This window comes from Chlorocebus sabaeus, chromosome 12, assembly GCF_047675955.1.
Source record: "Chlorocebus sabaeus isolate Y175 chromosome 12, mChlSab1.0.hap1, whole genome shotgun sequence".
NCBI lineage: Eukaryota > Metazoa > Chordata > Mammalia > Primates > Cercopithecidae > Chlorocebus > Chlorocebus sabaeus.
Window position 1 is genome coordinate 5022510 of NC_132915.1, and position 19392 is coordinate 5041901.

The following is a 19392-nucleotide window of genomic DNA, read 5'->3' on the forward strand; positions in this document are numbered from 1 at the left end:
ACACTGGCACATCGCATTGTCAGGAGAGTATGAAGGTGGAGGGGAGGGCTGGCTGGGAATCCCCTTGGGGGCTGACTCCCAGAGTCCCTTCCAGATCGAAGCTGGCCCAGGCCCCACAGAGCCCGCTATTTCCTCTGTCTCTCCCTGGGGAGCTCCATCTGGCCCCTTCCATCCGCCCAGTGGAACTTGCTGAGAGGTGACTTCAGGGGAAAGAGAGCTCTGCCCCATCCGCATCCTCTCCCACCCTCAGGGTCCTTCCAGAAGGAAGTCTCATCTGGATTCCGGAACATCTCTAAGACCCAACACCTGCTAATCTCAGGGACTTTGTTTGAGACAGGGTCTTGCTCTGCCGCCCAGGCTAGAAATCATGCAGCAGGATATGGCTCACAGCAAAGGCCTCCTAAGCTCAAGCAATCCTCCTGCCTCGGCCTCCCAAAGTGCTGGGAAGACAGGCGTGAGTGACTGCACCCGGCCTAATCTCAGATGTTAGGAACAAGAGCGGCCTCAGAGCCAAGTGCTAGTGTCTCCCTAGCCTCAGCAGATATACAGACATCAAGCTGTTTTCACTGCATCACGGCAAGGCCCCTCCAGTCTAGGGCCCATGGCAGGGCTGGTGTCAGGACCCCAGGGAGGCCAGTGACGGACTCTGGTGTCTGAAATGGGTGGGAAGGAAGAGTGTGAGGTTAGAACCTGGAAAGGCTCCATAGGGACCCAGTGTCGACCTGCCGGGGCACACAAGCTGTTTCCAGGGAGTGAGACCCAAGGTGGGAGCATGTAGCTTCCAGCTGCTGTCAGGCAGCTCTTGAGGTGCTGCCTTCCCTGTTCTTAGCAGAGTGGGGCGGGTGCTGTTTATTGTTGTGCTTTAGCCAAGCACAGGTTGTGTCCCTTCTTCTTGGATGCTCTATTTCACAGGAGACATGTCTCACCATGAAAAAAATGTAAAAGATGCAGAAGGGGGTGAAGATGCTGGGGCCAAGGGGCCTCTGCTGTGAACTGACACAGGAACACAGCCCCAGAGTTCAGTCAACTGCTGGGGTGGGGACTTGTGTGGTGATGGGTGCAAGAGGCTATAGGTTGAAGGGACAGCTGTACCCTCAACAACCCTGCAGGAGGCGGGCGGGGCCAGGGAGGCCGAGTCTCCATGTGAATGAAAAGCAGGGAGGAGTCGGAGTCTTGTGAGTCTCCTCCTGCTTGCCTGTCTCAGGAACAGCTAGACAAGGCCCAGGGCAGGTTCTAGGCTTTGCCACCTTAGGACAGAACCCAAGACAGGCAAGGAGGCCATGAGGTCTGGTGGAGGCAGCAACACTGCTCTTATACAATCCTGGGCCCCTCCCCAGGCTGCACCACCCATATTGGAATCAGTGCTGAGCCAGCTCTGATGTCCCCTCTGCCACTCAGCCATCGCTGCAGCACTTGGCCTCCTGACACGGCTCCCCAGTCCCTCGTACCCTGTCCCCCCAGCACTGACCAAGCATAAACACATTCGTGGAAGGAACAAGAGCGCCTCATTCTCCTGTCCTTCCTGAGCTGTCACCACATCAAAACCAGGTCATCCAAATGTCCTCCTATCCTTGCATATGGCCCAGACCTCGGCACTGGGACAGAGGTAACTCCCTGCAAGGCAGAGCCAGCACAGCTGCCCCAGGACCTTCCTCATCCTCACTTGTGCGTGAGACTCCCAGAGGTCATCCTCATCCTCCCTCAAGGCCACCTTCTGTCCTCTCAAAACCTCAGCCCTCCCACCAAGCGGCCAGCCAGGTGCCTCCAGAAAGATGTTCTTGGCCTGCAGCCACCATCTCAGTCCTTAGCTAGCAGGCTGTACACAGCCTGTGCAGCACCTCACTTAGCACTTGCTATTTGCATTGAATGTGTGAAGGGACAGCTGTATTACATCAGCAGAGAAATGGTGCACCTTAAGTCACAGGACAGATGTGCTGCTAATTATCCAAAAGCAATTCACAGCAAACTTGGAGCAATTCGATCTGAAAATGTACCTCTGTGCACCACACAGTCATGGAGAGCCGTGAAAGATCCTCCAGGAAGCACAGAGCTCATCAACCCCATTAGATCTGCTCATAGCAGAGGCTTCTGTGTCTGGGTCAGGGATGTGACCAGAGACAACCCAGATGAGAGTGGGCCGGGTGGGGACACAGGTGGCCGCTTTGCAGCATCTGGGGTGATGGTGTAGCCAGCTTGCAGGAGCCCCACAGAGAAGCCAGCCTGGGCATCACCCCACAGTGGGATGCTATAGCCATCCTCCCTGTGCTATCACAGCCCAGGACATGGGCCACTGTGCAGGGGAAGGCAGAGCCCTGGCTGAGGCACTGGCAGCCTAAGGAGGCATCTCTTCCAATCCAAGTCCCAGGTGCTGAGGCCCTGCACTCAGGTCCACACCAGAAGCACCCCATCCTACAGCTGTGGAGAGGCTAGGAGCAGTAGGAAGCGTGCCAAGACCCCAGCAGGACCTTAGCTCATGTAGCCCAAAGCCCTCAGCCCCAGGAGCGGCCCCGTTCCACCTGCTTCCTTCCTCGGGGGTCACGGCTGCAGGAAGTCCAGCCGAGAGACCGCTGCTCCCTGCACTGACCTCACGGCGTAGCCTATACCATGTGGCCCACTGAATCCCTCACGCACCACACACCAGGACCCCCACGGACAAGGAGCTGCCAGGAGGAGCAGAGTCTGTGACAAACACACAGCTCACTGCACCCCAGCGTTCCTGGCTGTGAGGGCCCATGCACCTTCACGGCATCGCCAAGCCTCAGTTTCTGCACCTGACTGAGACCTTCGCAGGAACCTTCCAGAGCAGCCGCCCCTCCCACTTCTGTGCAACCCCATCCAGGTATGATCCACTTCCCCTTACTGAGACCCAGCCCGGTCTGGAGAAGTGAAGCTTGGGAAGAATCATCAGCCTGGAACTGGTGACTGACGGACATTTTCAACAGACGTCACATATTCAGGAAAAAGCTTATTTAAAAGACAGAAAAAAGGGCGAGCACCTTTGCGGTCAGGACACATGAGCCGAGGGCTCTCCGCCATGAGCACACTGGATTTATTTCTGCTCGGGTGTTCACTGAAAATACGCAACTTTCCTACCCTGCAATACTAACCGCCTTCTTCCCAGCCTCTCGTGCCCACTGGTCTTCCCCTTTGTGACTCTGTTTTCACCTGGTCCAGTGCAGACATTCCTGTCCTTCGTATCAAGTTGTCTGACTTAATGTCAACATTTGTTCATGTTTTGTAGCCAACAACAAAGACGTCTCTGTCTGTCTCTAGGCCCTGCATGAGGGTTCTCAGGAGGCAGTGTTGGCCCTGGGGCCCTCCCAGGCCAGGCTCCCACCACCGTCCCTCTCTGGCATCCACTGCCCAATGCCCAGTGAACATGCCCTATCTGCAGGGATGTGACCAAAGCCCGCTTGTCCAAGAACTTCTAACAGCCCCTGGCCCAGGGCAGCAGTGCCCCACGGCAGCAGTGCCCCACAGAACATTCCAGGCCAGAAACGTCCTGCATTGCTCAAGACAAGAACCACTAACCACCCTTGGTACTGAGCACTTGAAATGTGGCCAGTGGGACTGAGAAAGTAGATTTTAAATTTTAATTAATTTCTATTTTAATAGCACATGTGGGCAGTGGCGATTTTACTAGATGGCAGAGACCTGAAAATCAAGTCAGAATAATCTAGATCCATCCCACCTGCTGTGCCTGTCCCCACATCCCACACAATTCCCACTCCATCACTGACCCCCTGGCATCGTCAGCGTGGCCTCTCCTCCTACCACTGCGTCTGGACCACTCCCACTCCTCTCTGCCTGTGCCTGTGGCTCTGTCTCTTCTGCCTCTCATTCCAGCCGGCTCAGTGCCCCCTCCACTGAGGCCCAGATGACGCCCCAGCACAAAGGGGCACTTCTGCTGCCCGGCCCAACCCACTCCTCATCCACAGAGCTGAAGATGATGGGAGGAGAAGGAGGAAGAGAAGAGGCGGAAAGGTACCCCCCCCCCGCCGTCCTTCCAGGTAGAAAAGTCCCAAGATCCCAGAAACCCAATACAACAGTGCCCCAAACAAAAGGCAAGGCAAAGATCCCAAACACAAAGCCACCACACTGGCACAAAGTCAGCAAGAGTCCGGCAAAGCAAGCAAGGCCTTTCTGACAAGTCAGAGGTCCTGGGTTGCTCTCTGCACAGCCACCCTGACTTCCTGCACTGCACTGGCTCGGAGCTGCTAATCCCCGGGGAGCTGTGCCCTTGAGCGGATTCCCACTTAGGCCAGCTCTGTGCAGACCCTAGGCAGACGTGACCGGGCTGTGAGACCTCAGCTGCCCACACCTGCCTGGACGGCACCGCCGCACCCGCCAGCCTTGCAGTCCCCTCCGGAGCGAGCCCCCTCAGCCCACTTTTGTTCTCATCCTTGGAAGCCATGAGCTGCGAACACCTGCACCCACCACACCCCATCTCTTGGGGTAAGAGTCCCGCTTACCATCTCTTGGGCCACCTCATCCGGCGTCTCCTTCTCCAGGTCGAAGGTGAACTCTATGGCCCCATTGTCCTTGGGCTTTCCCTTCAGTTTCTTGGGGTCTTCCACCCAGAGCCTCAGGGCAATGGTGGACTTCCTGCCGTGGTCCTCCTCCGCGAGCTCCACCCTCACACCCGTGTCCTCTGCGAAGAAGGCGTGGCTCAGCAGGTCTTTGATCTCGTACCTGGAGGGAGAGCAGCTGACAGGCGGGGGCACGGGTGCCAGGGCCTCCATGCCCAGGCTCCTGTGGCCACGCACACCAAGGCAAGGACAGGCACACCTGCAGGTGCCCGAGGCCAGGCCTCATGTCTCAGCACTCCCAGGGGTGAAGGAGAGATTTCAGTGAATCTGGTCTTACTATGAACACATAGTGTTTTAAGACTTCCTTTATTCCCCGTCATTATTAATAAAAAAACAAAAAAACAAAAAAACAAAAAACATGCTCACAAAAGATTCAATGACACAAAAGAGGATTTGGAAAAACATGAGGCCTCCCATTATGCGAATACAGCCCCCGTGGATGTTCTAGCCAGTTTTCAATTGCCAGAAGACACAACTGAAACATTTTAGTGTTAGTCCTGGGTAGGTCTAAAATGGACACAGAGGCAGAGTCCCCACACTCTGAGCTCCCTGTGCCCAGTGCCATGAAGCAGTGACTTTTTCAAGGGGGCTTCCTTCAGGATACTGGCCAGTTGACAGCAGGGCAGAGGGTGAGCCGCAGGAGAGGACCTGCAGAACCGGGGGGCCAGCCAGACCCAGCCTGGAAGGCTCTATGCGGGATGCAGGAGGGCGAGCCATAGGCTGTTGCCATTGTGACCACTTTGGGGCTCTGCAGGCCTTGGCCACCCAAAGAAGCCTCCCTAACCACTAACCTAACCCCCTTTACCCTGTAAATGGAACTACACAGCACGCACTCTGGGGCCTGGCTTCCTCCGTGTGTGCTCCAGAGTCACCTGCGTGGTTCCGAGTATCCACAATCCACCTCTGCTTACTGCTGAGGGGTGTCACATCAGATGGTGGGTGTACTCCAGTGTGAGGGGAAGGGAAGGCTGAGGAAGCACCTCCAGTCTTCCGCCTGACCGGCTGGGAAGGACAAACCCTGCTTGGAGGTGGGGAGCCGGCTTTGTGGAGCGGTTCCAGGCCTGCTGTTTTTGAGCAGGGTCAAACAACCAGGTCCACGAAATATATGTCAGGGCTCCAAAGGGAGGCCCGCGCCTAGAGCCCCTGGCATGGGAGTCACGCAGAGAGCAGCAGAGGGGCTGGGGAAGCCCCAGGCGCTCAGACACTACAGGCTGGGTCCTGGAGGAGCAGCCAGCCAAGGACAGGACTGTCCCCAAAGCCAAGGAGGGGGCTGTCCCCAAAGCCAAGGAGCGGGTTCCCAGATGACCGACAAGGACGTGAGGCCTGGACTCCTGGCCTGGCGTCGCCCACACGCACTCAGGGCCGACGTGCCCACCAGCCCCTGCTGACGTGCCCCAAACACCCTGGCCTGAGCCTGTCTGTCCTGAAGTCTTCTCATCAAGAACACAGTTCTCGATGCCAGCTGGAATGAGTTCAGCTGAAGACGGACCCCAGAACCCAGCCCTTCAGGGGAACTCACCTTTCCTCCTTGTTTTTGCAGATACACTCCCCAATAATCTCCTTGATTTCGGGATCGTGCACTTTCTCAAAGCTGGCCGGCTTGATACCCTGACAGGGAGAGAGCAGAGTGAACTGACCCGACCGGCCGCGGAAGGCGAGGTCTCCACTACGGTGGGAGGAACTTCTACTTCCAGTCACGGCAGGACACGGGCGTTGGACTTAACATGCACAAACCACTAGAAAACTGGGCAAAGTATGCGAAAGAGATGACAGGGCGGCGCCAAATGCGGGCTCTGGGAGAAAGGGACACAACCCCCCATGACCCCAGCTCACTGCCCAGAGCAGTTCCCAAACAAGGCACCATAACCCAGCGGAGCCCTGTGGCCCCCTGAGGTGAGGGGTGGAGCTGAGTTCAGGGAGGCTGAGGAGGCCACAGGCAGAATTCCAGAAAGAAGAGAGCATACAGCAAAAAAAAAAAAAAAAAAAGAGCCCGAAGTATCTGCACTTGGGTCCCCTCCAGCCTTTGCTGAGGACCAGAACACAAAACCACGTGTGCATAGTCAACGCCATAGGGCCGGGCAAAGAACCACGGGGAGCTGCAGGCAGGGCAGTTTGCAGAGTTCACACAGGTCAGGATGTGTACAATGTACAGCATCCAATCAAAAATTACTAGAAATGCTGAGATGCAAGAAAACGTGGCCCACGAGCCTGCGGAAAAGCCGGCCAACAGAAAGAGACCTGCAAATGAGAGGGGCTGCAACGGGGAGGTGAAAACTCTTCACAGATACATACAAATAGTAAAGGAAAATGAACGTACCAAAATGAGAGATAAAAACGGAACCAGGCCGGGCACGGTGGCTCAAGCCTGTAATCCCAGCACTTTGGGAGGCCGAGACGGGCGGATCACGAGGTCAGGAGATCGAGACCATCCTGGCTAACACGGTGAAACCCCGTCTCTACTAAAAAATACAAAAAACTAGCCGGGCGAGGTGGCGGCACCTGTAGTCCCAGCTACTCGGGAGGCTGAGGCAGGAGAATGGCATGAACCCGGGAGGCGGAGCTTGCAGTGAGCTGAGATCCGGCCACTGCACTCCAGCCTGGGCGACAGAGCCAGACTCCGTCTACAAAAAAAAAAAAAAACACAGAACCAAATAGAACTCAAGATGAAAAGTACATCTGAATGGAACACTTGACCGCAGCAGACTGACAGCAGATTACACACTGCAGAAAACAGACGAGTGAACCTGAAGATGTGGTGCAGCAGAGAAAAACGGTCACTGAGGCTCTACTCCGTTCATTTCAGAATGTGGAATGCTACCAAGGTCACATAGGCACATGACATCCATAAAACTGGAATCCCAAAAAGGATAAGGGGACATAAAGACATAACGGCTGAAAAATTCACAACTTTGATGGAAACTCTATGCCCATAGATGAAGCAAGATAAAGCAGAGCAGGGAATAAATTGGAGAATTCTGTGAAACCACTGCAATTCCCTTCCGAGGTCTCCCCTCCCCACTGCTTGAAGCCAGGAGCCTGGTCTCCTACCATTTAGAAACTTTTGGGTCACCCTATGTCTGTCAAAGCCACCATCACCCCAGCCACAACACACTGCACACCTCCACCTAAGCTGCAGAATTTGATACTGGGGTTAACACCTCAAATGCAGCAGTCAGTCCCTGGAAAGGTGTTGATCAGAGCTTCACCGAGCCTCCCAAGTAGGGCCATGAGGGCCCCTGTGCCAGGAGGCTGGCAGAGGCAGCGCCATGACACGGAGGATGGGACGCCTCCCACAGAGCCAGGCCTTTCTAACCACGCCTGGGCTTCCTCCCTACACCTCCTCCTTGAGTGTGCAGAAGTACTATTTGTGGTCACTGCTGCTGGGAAAGGGCCAGGCCATGCGGCTTTGTTGCAGGGGGGTGCAGGTGGCAGCCTGAGGGACGGTGGCTCCTCGCCCAGCCGATGGCTGTGCAGGAAGGGAGCAGAGGGCAAGCCCTGCAACCGGACTCAAACCTCAGAAGCAGCAGGGTGGGGCCAGGTGCCACTTGCAAACTGCTAGGTTGTTTTGTGTTGGAAGTGGAATGAGACGGTGTATGAGCAACTAATTTTTAAAAATTTTAAACACAATGGAGGGTACCAACTATCACATTCTTCTTCCTTCAACATGATTCAGCCTTCAAAAGCTTCACCTGACTCTTAATATACAGAATATAAAGCATAAATTTTCCCAAGGTCAGGGAGGACGGTGGGGGCATGACCACCTGCTCAGGCTGCTGGAGCCCCCAGTCTGGGGCAGACACAGGAGTGAAGAACCTAAGGGCTCTGCCCAGTAGTATACACCCCCAGGGTCAAGAAGCACCACCAGCCCCTTGGGATGGCTTCGGGACAGACCACCATCCACCCTCCACAGTGAATCCAGGGGCCTCCCCCATCCCACACCAGCAACCCAAGTCCTGGCAAATGGAGCTCCTGATCTCTGGAGCGCCCACTTCCTGCTGCAGACCATCCCTGCCTCCCTGGAGGGCCGCTGCACACAGCCCGCAGGTCCCTACTCCTTCCAGCACCCATGGAAAACTGTGCACCTGTCTGTGAAGTTTCTGACCCAGGCCCACAAGTGAGTCAAGAACTCTGTCTGCCCTCCCACGTCCTCAAGGGCACACAGGAGGGGCTCAGAACCACCAAGTGACTGATGATTTACAACAACCAAGCGACAGAAATGCAAGTAATCTGCAAGGAGGGCTCAGGAAGGAGGGATGGGTCAGGGTGAGACTGCACAGCTGCCAAGGACCACAGCCCCTGGTGCACTGGCAGAAGCAGCCACGGTGCCGCAGAGCAGCACTGAGGGACAGCGCGGCCCCATCCAGTCAGGCGGCATGTGGAGACAGCAGGGACAGCAGGGACTGCAGGGATCAGGGCAGCCCGGGCCCTCAGTGTGGACACCACGTGTCAGGGACAGCTCTGCAGGCCCCTGGGCTTCACGACAAGACGCACGGTGCAGAAAACAGGCACAGAAAGCCTCGGCCTGGCCATTCCATTTCCAGATGTTCTGTTTGCATTCCCTCCACCCAGCGGGGCCACCACAGAGGGAGGACAAGACAGATCTGTTTATGCAGCTGAGCCATCCGATTAAAGAAAAAACATCACAGCGACAGCAGAACAGGGATTAATGTCCCCAGCTGCCCGGTGCTGGCGACTCTGCCTAGAGACACACTTGGTGTAGGTGTGGCTGGTTTAGCTGAAAAAGAAATCAAACCATTGTTTCAAAATAAGATAGGAAAGCAGGCAGCCATGGGCAGCCCAGAGTGTGAGCACTGGGGATGCGTGGCCTGGGCACGCCTCCAGGCAGGGGGCTATGGTGAAGCTCCAGCCTCTCTGAGCCTCAGTCTCCCCACCGTCCCTGCTGTGAGAGCAACAGCCTCCACGGCTAAGCACTGCCCACAGCGCCCCAGGCACCACCATCACTTCAGGTAGGAGACCTTGAGTAACCAACCCCCTGCTAAGCCTCAGTTTCCCCCTCTGTAAAATGGCCAATCTCCTTCCTTACACAGCTGCCAGGAGGGTTTCACAGAGGCACATGGAGCCCAGCCCAGGGCACGGCCCGAGGCCTCCGTGTCCTTATTAATTAACCAAGGGGCCAGGTGGACTCACACAGGTGACCTTGCGGTAGATCTGGGCCGCGTTCTGGCACTCCGAGTAGGGGTACTCCGAGGTGGCCATCTCCAGCATGCACATCCCAAAGGCATAGACGTCCACGGATTCATCGTAGTGTTCCTCGTACATCTCGGGCGCCATGAACTCGGGAGTACCTGAGCCCGGGAGCAACAGACGCAGTGGTCAGCTGGCCACGGGCCCAGGAAGAGCTGGAGCCAGTGTCCCGGGAGCTTTGGCTGCCCAGAACCCCATGTCCCCTCCACATCCCATGGCACACTTAGAACACCTGGACCCCAGGGCCAACCCTGCCCCTCACTTGGGACACAGGTGTGCGTTACAGACGGAGGGGCTCCAAAAGTTCCACCTGGAACCACAGGAGTCCAGAGTTAGAAATCAGGTGACAGAGCCATGCCCTGCTTATAAGCTGGGAGACTACGACTTCCCAGGGGACGGCGTCCGAGCCTGGAAGGAGGCAAAACCCTGAGCACGCCCTCGCCTGTGGACACTGTGATCCTGCCACAGGCTCGGCCGCAGCCACGTTCAGACACCCTGGAGCAGAAAGAACTTGGGTTACTACAGAGCTACCTAAAGCCGCAAAACCCCTAAATGTCCCAAGGCGGGGAAAGGCTGGGTACACTCAGCCCACCCCACAACAGTGTCACGCAGCACGTACAACAATCAGCAACACCGAAGACAGCGCCCCTGAATGAGGGTGGGGTAGAAAATGGTGCCCACCTGACAGAACCACAGAGTTGCTAAGAAGGGAACTGCACGTGGCTCTTCAACACAAGAGATGCACAGTGTCTTGACTGAATTTTTAAGGACGTGGCGAAGTTACAATAGGCTGAGCAAAACGAGCACAAGGCTAGATGTGCCGGCTGGTCTCACCTATGCAAAACCAAACTCCCAGGGCAAGATGACGTCTGCGGGTGCGAGCGCTGATTTTTCTTTTACTTATATTGGTCTGGGGTTTCTCTGTTCTCTATAATAAGCTTTTGCTTTCATAACACAGCAATTGGAAAGGCCTTTTTATTAAAATAAGTCCGGGTGCATGTCTGTCACGCTGAATGCAAAGAAAGGCGACTAGAGACTTCAGTACGGATGTTTTTAACGTCTGGATATTTGTTGACTTTGGAAGGTCTTCAAAATGTTCTAGTTTCTTTTTAAAAGCTCATGCTAACTAATTAGTGCATTTTAAAAGCACATGTTTTGTTTACCCGTCATTTCAATTTAAAATGTGTTACTTTTTGGTTTTTTTTGAGACGGAATCTCGGAATCTCGCCCTGTCCCCCAGGCTGGAGTGGAATGGCGCGATCTTGGCTCACTGCAACCTCCACCCACCAGGTTCAAGCAATTCTCCTGCTTCACCCTCCAGGTAGCTGGACTACAGGCGTCCGCCACCATGCCCAGTTAATTTTTTTGTATTTTTAGTAGAGATGGGGTTTTACCATGTTGGCCAGGCTGTTCTCGAACTCCCGACATCAAACGATCTGCCTGCCTCGGCCTCCCAAAGTGCCCAAAGTGCTGGGATTACAGGTGTGAGCCACCATGCCTGGCCACTCTTTTTTAAAGTTAACGTTTTAGATAAAAATTGGGACCAGAATATTGTTTAGATTTCAGTCTATGCACACAGAACTCTGGAAGAACCCATGAGAAACAACAGGAGCTGAGTGGAGGGACCTGGTGCTGGGAACTTTTATCCTTTTGGGTTTTTCAACCACATGATTATACTGAAAATTTGCTGCACTAGCCTTTTTTTTTTTTTTTTTTTTTTTTGAGACAGGATTGTGCTCTGTTGCCCAGGCTCGAGTGCAGTGGCATGAACACAGCTCACTACTGCAACCCTGACCTCCTAAGTCTCAAGCAATCGTCCCACCTCAGCCTCCCAAGTAGCTAGGACCACAGGTGTTCACCACGCTGGGCTAATTTCTTTATCTTTTTTTCCTTTCTTTCTTTGTCTTTCCCTCTCTTTCTCTCTCTCTTTCCTTCCTTCCCCTTTCCTTCTTTTTCTCTCTCTCTCTTTTTTTTTTTGTAGAGACAGGGGTCTCACTGTGTTGCCTAGGCTAGCCTCCAACTCCTGAGCTTAAGCAATTCTCCTGCTTCAGTCTCTTAAAGTACTAGGATTACAGGCATGAGCTACTGTGCCAGGCCCTGTACTGATAATTTTTAAGTTAATATTTTTAAGTTTCTTTCCTTTCCTAAGCTTCTCACTAAATAGCTGCCCTGTTGGAGCAGGAAGCAAAAATGCCACAAAAGGAAGTGGCCTGAGCTGTGGCTGGGAGCCTGGCCTGACCACAACGTGAACACCTGCTCCCTGTCCTCTCCCACTCTCTTGATGTGTCCAGGGGTCCCCTGGCAGCCATCTGGAGGGATTCACTGCCTGCTGCATGGGCCTAGACCTGCCACAGCCACCAAGGAGGCCCTCCTAATGGCAGCGGGCACACAGGGAGACGTGACGGCTGACTCAGGGGAAAGCCCCAAGCCACAGGTGGGAAGCACTCACTCCCCAGGGCCACCTCGGTTGTCCACAATGACACCCACGCTACCCCAGCCCTGTGACTGCAGAGAGGGACTTCTACAAAGCTCCTTCCTGCTAGGAGGGTATGACAGGGAGCCCCACAGCCACATCCTAGGCCCTCAGCCCGGCCATATCTGTACGCACGGAAGAGCTTAAAGGGAGCCCCAACCCCAGGGCTGCTGGGCAGGAAGCCAGGAGCTGAGCCAGCCACTCTCTGGCACCTGCAAGGACCCCAATGGCCTGACTGCCAGCACAGCACTGGGGGTCTGACAGAGGTGACAGTGTCCCTGGGCTCCAGCTCTTCTGAGACCCTCAGGAACCGAGGATGCTGCTCTGTAGGAACTACTCCAAGGCCCCAGACAACCTGGCTCTGAGGGGTGGGTCACAGGTACAGGGGCAGCTCTGAGTGGGGGCACAGGGACCCCCTCATGAAGCCCACTCTTGCACATGCTCGGACGCTGGTGCTCACTGATGCCCTCAGACTCTTTTTATCTTTCCCTCAAACTGCAGTCACTTAAATCTGAATTCTAAAAGTGGGTGTGTGTGTGTGTCCAGTGGACAGTCTCACCCACTGCCCCCCACTCCGTGGACAGCCATCAGCTGCAGAGCCACCCAATGGGGCACCCCTGCCCACAGCCCCCTCTGCACATTCATCTGCACCTGAAGTCCCTGCAAACAACTGTGCAAAAGTCAGGATGTCAGGGCTCCGTCTCCCTCAGCCGGGCCAGAGCCTGCCTGTGCCGAATGGCAGTGTAGGCCCCACACAGCCCCCTCCCCAGACCCCTCCTGCAACAGGCAGATAAGGACTCTGGCGGAATGGCCCTTCTTCTTTTCAAGGAGAAGCGGCTGTGGCTCAGCCCTCTGTGGTTACTAGGCAGTCTCGGTTCCTGGAGGGTGGGGTCCCTGCTTCTGGCCAGATAAGAGGGAGGGACCCACTCCAGCCTCATGCCAAAATCACCTTGTATCCCCTGAAAACCACCCTGCATTAGGATTTGCTTGTTTCCAGATCTGTAACGAAAGACAAATGACTTTCTTTAGGGAAATCAAAAGATTCCTTAGCCCTAACTATCTTCACCATTTCTATTAAAACCAAACCAACACAGACGGCCCTCATCCTTCCTCTCACCAGACAGGCAGAACCCACCTCCCTGGCTCTCAGGGGGGCAGGTGAGCAGGCAGCACCTGCTGGCAGCAACAGCTCCCTCCACTGCCTGGAGCCCCCCTGAGTGCTTCTCAGGGGCTGCAAAGAGGGTCTGGATAAAGTGCCACAGCCACTCAACAGTCCAACCCCTCCCATCATCCAGGGCAGCCGGTGGCTCTTTCTACAAAAACCACCCTCAGTTCACATTGGCCCCTCCTCAGTTCACTCACCACTGGATCTGCTTCCATCATCACCTCCTCCAGGAAACCCTCCCAGGTGGGCAGGGCACCTCCAAGGCATGCAAGACCCTGCTCATTCACATGGCTAGGCCCAGAGGTCATGGTCGGAGCCCTCACAATGAGAATGACATCGGGCACAGGGATCCTGTCTCCCTCAATCCATCCAGGTCCCTCCCAGAGCAGCCCTGGGAAGCTGGCGGCTGATCCTGGTCCCTTGCACAGGCCACATTTAAAGTGCAAACCAAATGTCTACTTGCTCTCCTCTCCTATCTGCAAGAGGAGACCTTGAGAGCCTCAGCTGAAAGGGGCCCATAGCACCAACTGGCCCAAGGCATTCACTGGTGAGCAGGGAGGGCCCTCCTCCTGAGGAGACAGGCCTATGGCCTGAGGCTGTCCTTCCAATAGGACCATGCATCCCAGAAGGACACAGACCCCAGGAGGGTTGGACCCTTTACCACCAGGGCCAGCACTTGTGGGTTGCCGAAGCCAACACCATTCACAGGCCAGGGGAGCCCTACTAACAGGCCTGGGAGGCTCCTATAAATAGACCTGGGGGCTCCCATTCATAGAAGCTGGGGGACACCTAGGTAATAGGGCCTAAGGGGAACCCCTGATCTGGCCACAGTCCCCCACTTCCACCCCCGCCAGCTGCTGGCCCCTTGCTGAAGATTGGCCTTACTGCCCAGAGCCCTGGGGTGTCACATCAACAGAGCCTCATTCTCTAGGAGCCTGAGCAGCTGAGGACACCCCTGGTTGCAGCCTCTAACCAAAGCTTCCTGGACTCCAGCTGAGCAAAAGCTGGAGTGACGAGGGACAGCCCACAGAGCTGGGCAACCATGCGGGTCACAAGGTCTCCCCCCTGTGCCTGCTGGAAACACCTGGCCTTCATCTCAACCCGATCCAGCAACTCGAAACCTCATCTCCAAGAGGGCAAAGAGCCACCCAGCCGGAGGAAGCCGAGGGGCTCTGGCAGGGCGGCCACTTCACAGTGGGCTGTGCTTCTTCCTCCAGGAGTGTTGACTCCTGAGTGGGAGATCCGAAGCCTCCCTCCTGCCACCCGACTGCGGGGTTTGAGACCTGGGTTCCTACCACTTCTGAGGCCAAATCTGCAAAATCTGCCCAGAAAGTGTGCAGAGCTCGAAGCCCTGGGGAATGGGCTCTCCACGGTCCTGAGCCCCTGCTCTCAGCCCCTCCAGGAGGGAGTGGAGACCCTCACCCATACACCCATTTCACAGATGGGGAAACTGAACCCTGGGTCAGCCCCTACGCCCCACCACTCAGCTCCCCCAGAATGCCAGAGGCTTTGTGTCCACAGGGCTACCCCCGGGCAGCCACCCTGCCCCAGATGTCACATTCTGAAGACACTTCCCCAACCAAAGCAGCTCTGGAGTCTCATTTTCCCCTTACCTGCCAAGTTCTGTCCCCAAACATGCAGCAGAACTAAGAATTCACAAAGCCCCAAGAGCGACTGCTCACTGTCCTGCCCTCACATTAGGGGCACACTGGGTCTTAAAATCGGGGAGCCTCTCCCAATCTAATCTGATCGGGTCCCATCTGGGCTTCCTGAGCCCTGACCCATGCTTCTTGCCCTGCAGATGTTGGAGCTTTCCCATCATCCTGACCCCAGAAACAGCTGCTCCACGGCAACCCAAGTATCTTTTCAAAGCCCGTGGAGGCCTCCACCCAGGACCAGTGGACACTTCACACCCACTGTGCCAGGAGCACACCTGGGACCAGGCACATGGCACAACGCAGACCCCTGGTCTCTGCAAAGAAGCTGTCCCTAGGGTCGAGGGCATCTCAGCCCAAAAGAAGGCTGGGAAGGCTTCTCACAGGAGGGGCGCCTGCACCGAGGCCTGAAATGCCCAACAAACTGAATTAATTACTCGGCGCCCTGCTCCCCTGTGCACAGCGCCTGCTCTGTGCCCTGCTCCGCAGGTATGTGGATTCCCCAGATACTCCAAGTTCTCACTGTCTTGGGCCTCACAGCCTGGGTGGCCCCTCCCTGCCCACTGAGACAGCTCCAGCATCACTGGCTACAAATCTCCCAAGTTCCTCTGTGGTCAGGGCAGCTTCCCTCTCCCGAGTGCCCACAGCGCCCACACATACCGCGAGCATCGGCACCCAGCCCACCTCCCCTGCTAGAAAATCAGAGCTGGCACCCAAGCCACAGCCAGGGAGGGAACACAAAGACCATCTGGGGCCAGAGTCGGACAAGGCGGGGGCAGCAGGGGAGGGAGGGAGCCAAGTCAGCTGTCCCAGCCCAAGTGGCCTGGGAATCCAACGAGTGGGCAGGCCCTCCAGCTGAGCTACCAAAGGCTTGGCGGCATAGCCCAGACACCCCAGCCTGAGGCTCCCGTGCCCAGACGCTCCTCCCACTGGGTCTCCTGCACCAGGTCTGAACAAAACTGGATGCTCGCCAGCCCTGAACACTGCCCGGCTTCTCATGGGCTCCCAGGCCCTGGGGAGGAGAAGCAGGTTTACCTATCACACTTTTGGCAAATGACGCTCTTTTGAGAGTGGCCAGGCCCAAGTCGCCAATCTTCACAGACCCAGTTGGTCCGGTGATAAAAATATTGTCGCATTTCAGGTCTCGGTGGATGATGGGCGGTGTCCTCGTGTGCAGGAACAGCAGGCCCTTCAGGATCTGCCGGCACCAGCTGCGGAGAACCTTGGGCTTCATCACCTTGAACCGCTTCAGGTACCTACAGGGGTGCACAGGCACAGCTCACCAAGCAGCTCGCCGGCAGCGGCCCCCTAGCAAAGCCCCCACCTAACACTGCTCAGGAAGTCCATTCCAGCGCACATGGCGCACACCTGTGACAGGTAGTGAAGGTGAGATGGGAAGGCCGGACAGTTCTGTCCTGGAGCCAGGCACCTGAGCAGGTGGCAGGGTGGGCTCACGACCCTCTTGCTCCCCTCATGCCAAAGACCTGGCTGCTAAAGCTCATACTAAGCTCCCATCTTGGCCTCACGGGGAGACGGTGCCAGGCTGACTTACGAGTTGCCCAAGGCAGGACAGAGTCCCGGCCAGCAGATGCTCAGGTGCGGGGGTGAGGGTTACGAAAGCCCAGGGCCTGTCAGAACCACAGGGGCCAGGTGGGGCTCTCCCTGCCACTGGCCACCTGTGTGGCCTGCCCTGAGCTGTGCCCTAGGAGGAGGTGGTGGGTGAAGCTGAGAAAAGGGCTCTCCCCTTGCAGCACATCCACCTATGAGGGAAACCACCTGGCTGAGGGGCACTGAAGCCCTGCCTAAGGCTGCAGGGTCCAACGATTCAGATGGACCCAGGATACAGCACCAGGCCCCATCCCCACAGTGCAGACCGGGGCCTTAGTGAGCAGCAACAAGCTGCCGTGGCCACCCCACTCCCCACTCCCCACCCCTCACTAACCACCTGCACATCCTCAGAATCCCATAGTCCCCACTGTGCACCCTGCCCAGCCTGCGTCCTGAGCCTCAGGATGTGCCGGGCTGGCTCCCAGGCGGAAACAGAACCCCAGCCAGAAGCAAGGCCCAGACACCACAGACAGATCAACCATCTCCCTGGGAAGTCAAGCACCTCCTGGCATCCCACACAGAGAGGAAAGAGGAAGGAGACAGCCTACCACAGGCACCAGCCAGGACCGCCCCAGCAGCCCAAGACCTCACCCCCAGCTATGGTGGCCCTGCACCCATGCCAGGACCTGCCCCAGTCCTCCGGAAGCGGAGCTTACGTCTTCAGCGTCCCTGAGGTCATCAGCTCGGTCACCAGCACAATGCATCGCTTGCCCTTGGCGCTAGACTCCCAGAAGTCGTAGAAGCGCACGATGTTGGGGTGCTGCAGGCCTTTCAGCATCTCAGCCTCTTCCTTGAACCGCTGCCGCTCCAGCTTGGTGAGCTTCCGGTCCTAGAGGGCAAGAGACATGCTAAGTGAGCAAGAGATGGGACACAGGAGGGGACACGGCGGTGTCACATCCCAGCAGCGCCACGCAGTAGGACCAGCCCTTCCCATACCCACAGGCAGCTGAGCGGCTACGACAGAGGGGCACGCAGACAGTGGCACCACAACTGCTGACTCCTAGGCCCCCACAACCCTGGACACAGCCCCCACAAAGGAACCTCAGCAAAAAGACATCCTAGGAAGCCGAAGGTCTCGTAAATCCACACAGCCACACTTGAGCGCTTCTTCCAAAAATACACGTCTAAGGCCTTTGCCGCCTCCACAATCACTCCCATTCTGTGTGTTTGTGAAAAGAATGAACCGTCAGTTTACTTCTAACGAATACACAACTCGAAGGAAGTGCTCAGGGCCCAGTAGATTAGAACAGAGGAGACGTGGACAGGTGACTGAGACAACAGCTGAGAATGGAGGGAAGAGAAAAGCCCCAGCAGAGACAAACTGACCCGCCAGCAGCCCAGAGGGCAGCCCAGGCCCTCCAGTGCAGGAGGGACACAGCAGATTACCTCCCCAGACCCTTGGCCCACTGTGTCCACACAAGCCAGCAGAACCACTCACTGACCTAAGTTTACAATAGAAAACAGCAAACAAACACCACCATCATCACCCGGGAGCCCTGGTCAGATGCATGCCCCACACTCCCGCTCCACCCACCATCCCACAAGGGGACCACCAACCCCAGGCACCACATTCAAACATGCCCCAGCACCGCCCACCCTCCCGCCACCTGCCTAACCTCCACCTCTCCCCTCTGACTCCCATCACCCTGCCTGAGCTCATCCATCCCTCACCACCCTGTCTCCCACCTCCTCCCTCAATGTAGTCCCCCTGGATCCTGGCCCTTCCCTTCCCCCAAATACTTCAACAGATTCTCTCCACAGAGGGCTCAAAATAAATCCAGGGAGCCCACATGGTCCCGAAGGCTCCATGTACTTCCAACTTCCCCTCACGAGGTGATAGCCATGCCCAAAGGCCCAGTCAAGGACTCTCCTCCTGATGCACACATGCCACACCCTTCTCACCTCCACCCGAGGTCCTGCCCCCAGGATCAACTCCTTGTCTTGGTCCAATGAGCCCACGGAGCAATGCCTGCCTCCGTTCCACCATTCCCATGAGAACGTCAGAAAAGAAACGTGTATTATCAGAAGGAAACTAGAAACATAACTGAACACAGAACAGCAAAATTCCAGGAAATTCTAAACAGACAGAAAGCAAGTAAATCTGGACTGATGAGGGGAGAGATCAGAGTGAACGTAAAGGCAAGCCCAGATCCCTGGATCCTTCCGGAAAGGCCCAGAGAACATCAAGCAAGCCAGACTCCAAAGCAGAGAGGAGAAGTGGGCGGCAGGATCGCGACAAGGGTCATCTTGGGAAAAAAAATTACATCCCAAATGCGGCTGCGCCCAGGAGACCCTTCTTCCTCCATCAATCCGCCAGACCCCTCCCCACAGCAAGAACCCTCATGGTGCCCCTTCACTCCAGTATGAGACTTCGCGGTGACTATCACCACAGGGCCAGGCAATACCCAGAGAAGCCACCGTCATGATGGGGCCAACCGAGAAAACAAAGAATTCAGAGACCAACGGCAACTCCCAAAAACATCTAATTAATGTTCCCATAAAGACTCAAGAAGTTGACACAAGTAAGTAAAATCAAGCTTCTATTGAGAAAGGAACACTCGAGAAAGAGCTCTTGCAAATTAACACAGGGATGGGGACTGCCTTTCTTAACAAGCTCAGTGTTATTTTAGAAATAAGATATTCCATAATCCAATGAAACATTGTGTATAAAAAAGTTCATGTTTAATCCAGACAATA

The 19392-nt window shown here is 55.9% G+C and overlaps 1 protein-coding gene across 14 annotated transcripts in view; it reads right to left on the reverse strand.

The window, feature by feature from the left end:
- The window catches only part of WNK2 (WNK lysine deficient protein kinase 2), a 139560-nt gene that overhangs the window by 75707 nt on the left and 44461 nt on the right, over positions 1-19392 (reverse strand). For all 14 annotated transcript variants that reach the window (XM_073021439.1, XM_007969785.3, XM_007969784.3 and 11 more), the window contains exons 3-7: positions 17352-17524; positions 16123-16343; positions 9738-9895; positions 6109-6197; positions 4473-4692 (exon numbers count right to left, since the gene is read on the reverse strand). In XM_073021439.1, coding sequence (XP_072877540.1) covers positions 4473-4692; positions 6109-6197; positions 9738-9895; positions 16123-16343; positions 17352-17524 — 861 coding nt within the window. The remainder of the gene's footprint in view (positions 1-4472; positions 4693-6108; positions 6198-9737; positions 9896-16122; positions 16344-17351; positions 17525-19392) is intronic.